The 7,890-nt window shown below is 47.4% G+C and overlaps 1 protein-coding gene and 1 pseudogene across 4 annotated transcripts; both read right to left on the bottom strand.

Annotated features, from left to right (window-relative positions):
• Positions 1-12: 12 nt before the first annotated feature.
• Positions 13-4,802, bottom strand: LOC117839029 (uncharacterized). Of its 4 annotated transcripts, none has more exons than XM_034719262.2 (9): positions 4,618-4,802; positions 3,606-3,731; positions 3,229-3,327; positions 2,623-2,765; positions 1,408-1,516; positions 1,072-1,179; positions 623-763; positions 317-547; positions 13-229 (listed from the first exon to the last, which is right to left on the bottom strand). In XM_034719262.2, exons 1-8 carry the CDS (start codon positions 4,696-4,698, stop codon positions 317-319), a joined length of 1,038 nt encoding a protein of 345 aa, XP_034575153.1. In that variant the 5' UTR covers positions 4,699-4,802; the 3' UTR covers positions 13-229. The 4 variants fall into 4 exon arrangements, with proteins under 4 accessions (XP_034575153.1, XP_034575152.1, XP_034575154.1 ...); XM_034719261.2 differs by having other exon boundaries at positions 13-225; XM_034719263.2 differs by having other exon boundaries at positions 13-205.
• On the bottom strand, positions 4,705-6,303 carry LOC117835490 (uncharacterized; annotated as a pseudogene).
• Between the last annotated feature and the right edge of the window lie 1,587 nt (positions 6,304-7,890).

Here is a 7,890-nt window from a genome sequence, read left to right as displayed (position 1 = left end):
CCCCCCCCCCCCCCCCCCCCCCCCCCCATTTCATGTCTCGGGCATATATGGAATGGAATCCAATTTACAGACCTACATATAAATACAGGAGGCAAGCATATTATACAAACGTACAGAAGTGCCTTTCCATCTGCCGCCTTTCCCACTGGCAACGCTGACTCCGATGCAGCTGTGACACGCGCTTCCATGTTTTTCTTCAGACCCACTTCTGCATACATTGAACAGCTGTCTTGACAAAACATACAAAGCAAAGACATAGTACTGATTAAACTCATGTGCATCCATAGTAAAGTTCGCAGGGTTCAGTGGAGCATACCTAGTACATTGTGCTTGTTGGTATCGGCTCATCAGAATCTTGTGATTCTGATCCACAATACCGAACATCATGATCACTTCCACCTGTACCACGGTGGCCATTGTCTCCAGGGCTATCACCGAAGCCGTCCCCGCCCTCTATCTGATCCTTTGAACTCCCAGAACTGCCATTTTGTGTGAAGCCTTGGACAAGATCTGGCCTAGGTTCTACACCAACTCGCCTCAAATGTAGCTGGCAATGTTTCAATAATTATTCTTCATGAAGCCCCTAACAATGAAAAGGAAACAAAAGATGTGTCCACAATACCTGAAGGTACAGATTAACTTCATCTGGACGGGACAGGAAGGGAAAATCGCCACCAGTCTTCAGTACAGCACGCCTTGCACCAGGATACCTTTCATTCAACTGGTCCTTCAACTGCTGGGGAACAGCAGAGTAGTCGTTTGTCTGTGCAAAGATATGCACTGCACAGCATTAGCATATAAGAAGTATTGGAGTGTCACAGCTCACAGGTCATGAATTATGGTAAGAGCTAATTTTGGAAGTCATTAATACGGAATCAAAACTAAAGATGTTTATCTCCCAACCTACTCATACATGTTCAGATTTGATTTCCGAATCCAATGTTAACCATATACACAGCCTTGGCTCTAGCTGTCTTGCAGCCAATAGATGGAATGGAGAACTAAGAAAAGCCCCATGTGAACCTTAATGTATGAGGTTTCTGCTAGTCAGTTAAATTTTAGATAACTTACATCCATTATAGTGATGAGTGAATCAGGTAGCATCAATGACCCAACTGATGAAACATTAACATTTAACATCAACCTTGATGAAAGGTCATCTCTTGACAATGTCTCGACCTGGAATGGAGAAGATGTTATCAAATGAGAAGGCAGGTAGAACAGAGAATATCAATGAAGAAAAAAAAAAGAGAAAGGGTTGTTATCCTCAAATCAGTCATCTAACTACAAATATTTAACCATATATCACATCAAGTTTGATTGCTCATACCTATAACATATAAAAATCATTTAAAAAGTTCTGTTAATGCAAAAACATCTAATGATGTTTTTAAGTGTGATACAAACCTGACCCACAACAAAATCTACTGAGTCTGCAATGAATGGTTCATGGGGACCATCTCGGATTCCTGTCAAGAGGTACCGCTTCAGCAAAAAAGAAGGGGTCCAATTAACACTGCAATAGAAAGAAGATTGTTGGATAGAGTTATTCAGTAGTTAATATACATGTATAAATAGATTTTATATTGTTAAAGTTTGAACATATTTTTCCCAAACAGAAAAATCTGAACACATGCTATCACCTAATGTTAAGAAAAGTTTTTTATAGAAAACTAATTTAAGTTGATCTGAGAAACCGAGTTTCTTAGTTGCATCATGTTTATTCTTCACATGTTACATCATGTGTTTCATTGAAAATCATTCAGCTTCAAGTCAAGCCATTATAGCCACCATGTTCTGCTCACAGCTGCTACACTTAAAGTCATCTAAGCTACAGCAACGGTGACATCACTAATTGTTGAAGGTCAGATGCTTGGTTTAGCTCAGTACTGTTGCAAATAACATATCTTCATGTCTCATTAGCTGTGTTTTTCTAAACCAAATCGCTAAAGGAGATGCAGCTGCATTGCGAACTGCACAAAACATGGAATATTTAACAAATCAACTGTCAAACCATTGATATCATACTGTGTTATATTATAATTTGATTTGCAAAACAGGTGCCAGATTTCTTCACAGCAGCTTAAAAATAAGAACGGAACATAAAAACTGCATAATAGACACAAGTTTTCTTTAAGCATAGAAACTGAGTTTTAAAGTTACATTTGTGTTCCACAGAACGCAACAAACATGGCCTAAAAATTTGTTTGTAGCAAAAACGTATTCTCCAGCAGAACAAGACACCATTATTCCTGGTTTCAATAAGATGAATTTGAAGTGACTTGATGTAAGGAAACTCGGTTAACTTTCTGGTTAGCTTATACGGAATCACAGAAATTGGTACATCATCAGATTTTGGTGAAGCCTTGTGAGACTTAAAATCGTTAATTTTTTAAAAAAAGGATAGTTTCTATCCCATCAGTGATAAATTACAATGAAAACATAATCCTTGTGTTTTTTTAAGTAAAACATAAGCCTTGTGTTAGCAAGCAACATATGCTAATGCCTTTGAAACAACGTGATTTAAATGAAAGGAGGCGTCAGATGCGTACACAGCATATGACTACTTTGTAATACATAATCACAGTCTTGAAAGAAGGCTTTCCAAAAGATTATACATACACTGGAGACCATGGCATGGCAGCAGCAAACTTGTGTGTCTCAAGAAAAGTATTTGATAGGACCAAGGACTTCACTCTCCTGGGACGGTGTTGAGCAAATATTTGTGCCAAAAATCCACCAAGAGATGTACCATAAATATGAACCTGCACTCTCAGACGGTCAGCATAACCTATTCACAATTGAAATGAAATACTTTAGGATTCAGTTTTGTAAAAACAAGACTTCTGGGGCATATTTACAAGGACTAAACTACAGACTAGCCCTACTGTACTTGTTTTCTCGAGAAAGAATATACTTACAACAACAACAACAACAACATAGCCTTTCAGTCCCAAGCAAGTTTGAGAAAGAATATAATTAAACAATAATAAACAATTTTGCACCGATTTCACATTATATCTTGGTTATAAATTTGTCTACATCCTGACGGAAAGTTGAATAAAACTGAAAAAACAAATTTATTTTTTTTCAAATGCAAAGTAGGGAGTGAAAAATGTATTTAATTGTAAGAAAATGGGTGCTAGAAACCAAAATGGCAATGCCTTATTAACCTAATAGTCTTGTTAGAACATGAATGCAGAAGAAAAACTGGGTATGTTTCCTTACATGATGGATGTTCATGGAATCCAAGAATTTTTCAAATGAATGAATCCATTCATGGTGATTCCAAACTTGCGGAACGTCGATAGATATCACTCGATAACCCTGTAAGAAAATTGGAAAAAGAATCTAAAAGTAGCTCCACATGTAATCAACTAATTACACCACAGGCTACAGGGATAAATTGGTAGTAAAATTTGAACAAGGTATGCCCAAATGAAATTTGACAGACTTAATGATACTACCCCAATTTAGCTGTCTCCAAACAGGAATATGATTTAGGTAGCCATTTAACACAGGCACACATGAATTTCCTAATTTCAGATAACTGAAATAAGAATAGAGCAAGATGGAGGGAAACATCCATTTCTGAATGTATGTACCTTCATACAGAGGGACATAATCTGTTTATAGTACACATCAGCTGTCCCTGCAATTCCTGGGATGCAGACAAGAGAAGGTACAACCTTGGGCCCAAAGTCGTAGTACCTCCACAGTTTTTGTCCAATCTACAAATTTTCCAATGAAAGGATCAGAAACTAGGAAAAAAAATGGAACAAAATAAACATTAAACACGAACCACTAAAGCATTTTTTTTCTTTCAGAACGCACATTTTTTGCACAGCAAAACTTTGGTGAGTTGACAAAGATATGCACAAGCTCCAGACTGGAAAACTCAGGGGTAATCAAAGATTGATGTTTACCATGCATATCTGTTACTGGATATGGACATAGGGCAAAAACAAATAAATCCACAACTATGCACACAGTTAATGCAAGCAAACAATGAAAAAACAGTTGCATCCTAAGGTAAGACCAAATTTGATCAGCAGCTCCTATTGTAAATAAACTTATATCCTAATCACCAAATAAGTTGATTGAGCATACTAGAGAGATGGAGTGGCCAGTAAACTTGAGAAATTTGAGCTAATCCTTACAAGAGTCGACCAAGCCACCAAGTGGGTACTTGTGAAGCTATAGAATGATTGGATCATGATCAGACAACAACCACCCGGCAGTGGGCAGAAATTTCCATTATGATGCGAATAAACGCAAAATTAACCATAAATATTGCAATCTCTGTTAGAGTATCATCAGATTGGGGTAAAGCCACTGTCTTAGCATCACAACGATAACGCCAAAATCACAGCAAATGCGCCTGCCAAACACTAAATCCACACCAACCATCGCGCTCTGTCGTCGAGCATAGAGAGCTCTTCACACTGAATTCGCTTCAAATCCATCCCAAATCAGACAACGATCAAGCTGCGAACCAAGCGGCACAGGCTGACGCCGAGTACCCCATACCCCCAAAAACCCGGACGCGCGAGGGGTAAGAGACTCAAGTGAGATGGGGCATGGGAGGGAGGGAGTCAGGGGAGCGCGCGAACTCACGGAGATCTTGTGGAGCGGGACGATGGACTTGAAGTAGACGTAGTCCCCCGGAGCCGCCGCGCCGCCAGTAACGCCCTTCATCTCTCGCTACGCCGGCGTTGCGGCAGCGGCGAGTGGGGAGATCAGGAAGGGGGAGGAGACGGCCTGGATCGCGTCAGAGTGACCCACGCGGGCGGACAGCCAGAAGAGGAGTCTTTTACCTGTGTGCCAAAGTTGGGTCTAAACTCCGTACCTCTAAAAAGTTTGTCGACACCTGTATGCCTAAGTGCAACTTGGTTTGTCCCTCCATGCCATTCCGACCCTATTCCATTCGGTTTTGACCGTTTGAGAGCTCTTACAAGCGGATCCAGGCAGCAAAAATGTCCATTGTACCCTTTGTTTTAAAAGCCTGCACGCGTCCATGATCAGGTCCACGGCCGCCGTGAGGGCCACGAACGCCACCGCATCCTCGGCACACCCGATGTGCGCCACCCCGACCTCCTGTCGGCTTGCTGCACCGGCCCTCGCCCTGGACAGCGGCGGACATGACGAACCCGCGGTAGTTCCCCAGGGGCCAGTTGCTGAAGTCGCCGCTGCCCCACGGGCTGCACCCCGGCGTGCCGCTCCAGCTAAGCGGCTGCGTGGCGGTGAGGTCGATGGCGAACTTGCCGCCCTTGGATGACGGGATGGAGGAATCGGCGAGGGGGACGGCGTGGTCGACGCCGGGGAGGAAGAGGTCGAAGCGGTAGCCCAGGCTGTCGGACGCGTCGGCGCTGCCGCGCTCGCGCCAGCACTCGAGGCGCGCCCAGGGCTCCCAGGCGCCATCGCCAACGAGGCGGAGGATGAGCCACGCACTCGGGTTGGAGCGGCTCACGCGGTCCGTCCCCGGTGACGGCACGAAGGGCGTGACCATGGACGCCATCGCTACAGGGGAGCCCGACAGGTCGTGCACCGTCACGGACCATCCCTTGCGCTCCTTCCCCGACGCCCCCTCCCGCTCCGGCTGCATCCCCGGCCTCCGCAGATCGCTGTTGCTGCGGCACCCAAACTTGCAGGTGAACATTAGCTGCTTCATGCTGCCCCGCACCTGCAGCACCTGCGGGCTGCACTCCGGCTCACCGTCAAACTCGAACACGAACCGCGGGTCGGGCTCCGCCTGGACGGTGAGGCTGAGCTCCGCCGCCGCGGGGCTGCCCTTGCCGCCTCTCTTCCCGATGGAGATCCAGCCGCTGTGCAGCACCGCGGGCTTGGCCTCGGCGCCCATGAGGTCGAGCAGGATGGTAGCCTTCCCGAGCAGCCGCCCGGAGCTGACCCTGCAGGTGCTCCCCTTCTGGCCGGTGTAGACCGCGACCTTCAGGCACGCCTCCCCACGCGAGGAGAAGAGCGACGAAACGGCTTCTCGTTGAACCACTCCAGGTCGGCCTTGGACAGATGGAACGTAGCGGCGAGCGCCCCGGACGCCGGCGCCTGCTCGCCGCCGTCGAAGGGCACGAGCGGCGTCGGGACGAGCTGAGCCGGCATCTTTCCTAGCCGGATCTTGCAATGGCACGGCGACGAGGATAGGTGGACGCCCGCGCCGGCGCCGGCGGCCAGCGGCGCCACCGGCATTCTGAGCGCGAGGTTGCCGACTAGCACCCGCACGAACGGGCATGGGTCCATGGCCAACGGTGCTGCTCCTGCTGTCACACCTCCCGAAATCCCCGCGAACTTGGCCTGATCCGCTAGGATTGACAACGGCGGGCGCAATGTGGGTGTGTCGTCGTGAGCGAGGGAGATAAGAGGGGGAGGAGTTGAGCGGGGGGTGCCAGGGGGAGTCGTGGAGACCACGGGAGCGAGGTGTAGCCGCCGCCGCGGGCCCCGGCAGTGGAGGGCGCGGTGCCTTGCGCCATCGGGATGGGATTGCCGGATTAGGATTGGCGGCGAGGCGAGTGCGAGCGGTGGAGGGTTGGTCAACACGGCCTCCGCTAATATGTCTTAGAGACAAAGGGTACAATGAATATTTTCGCTACCTGGTCCCGCTTGTAAGAGCTCTCAAACGGTCAAAACCGAATGGAATAGGGACAGAATGGCATGGAGAGACAAACAAAGTTGCACTTGAGCATACAGGTGTCGACGAACTTTTTAGGGGCATGAAGGTTAGATCCAACTTTCATAGTGGCTGTAAAACTCTCCTAGAAGAGGGGTTTCACCGCTTCACCTGCCTGACGTTGGGCCCGGACTGTGGTGGGACTCACTTCCCAGGAGCGGACTGTTTTGGTAACTGGAGGAGCGAAGGTCCACCCCCGTCCGTCGTGGACGACGTGGACGGAGGTGGCACGAATGATTGCGGACCGGCCGGGACAGCTCACCCACGCGGCGTGTTGGCTCTCGCTGCCCGCTGGTGTGCGGGCCCGATGCGGCTCTTGCCTGGCGGCACCCAACTGGTGGGCCACGGAAGTGCTTGACGCCACGGGAGCCTGGACAACGGGTGCATGTAGCATGTTTTTTCGGTCTAATCTAATCCAGCACGGGCGCTAGGCCGCTAGGCGCTAGCTTCGATCTATAGATCCTGTTGCCATCTAGATGGATCACCGGAAGCAAATCGCTCTTGGATCTGCTTTGCGAGGGAACGGGTGCGGCTACTCGATCAGCGAGGCGCGTTGCAGCCGGGCTGCCGGCAACCATAGCGCGATTGGGTTGGTTTGTTGCACGCTCCCAGCCTCCACCGCATCACCGAGCCTGGTTCGCTCCGGCCAGGCTGACGAGTTGATTGGTTGCCTTGACATTTAACTGACGCTGCACCTCTACTCTCCTTCCCGCACACCTCGCGTGCTCCTATGAGCCTGACCCGGCAGAAACGAGCATTTTGGCTTTTGGGCTTGTTTAGTTCCCAATTTGAGAGTGGCAAAATTGGTATTTTGCCATAAATGCGTAATTGTAGCGTTTCGTTTGTATTTGTGAATTATTATCCAAATATTTCGTTTGTAGCGTTTCGTTTGTATTTGTCCAAATATTGTCCAAATATTGACTAATTAGTACCTGAATTCTAACTTTGACACTATGCAAAAAGAAGATTCCCCATCACATCAAACTTGCGGTACATGCATGGAGTACTGAATGTAGACGAAATCAAAAACTAATTGCACAGTTTTGTTTTTTACTTTGCGAGACGAATCTTTTGAGCCTAATTAGTCAATATTTGGACAATAATTCACAAATACAAAATAAACGCTACAGTGTTGCTACAGTACTTTTGGCACTCCAAAGTTGGGCAGCTAAACAAAGCCTAAACATAACCTTTCTCCGTATTTCTGG

The sequence above is a fragment of the Setaria viridis genome, chromosome 9 (assembly GCF_005286985.2).
Source record: "Setaria viridis chromosome 9, Setaria_viridis_v4.0, whole genome shotgun sequence".
Lineage (NCBI taxonomy): Eukaryota > Viridiplantae > Streptophyta > Magnoliopsida > Poales > Poaceae > Setaria > Setaria viridis.
This window is presented reverse-complemented; position numbering and strand designations above follow the sequence as displayed.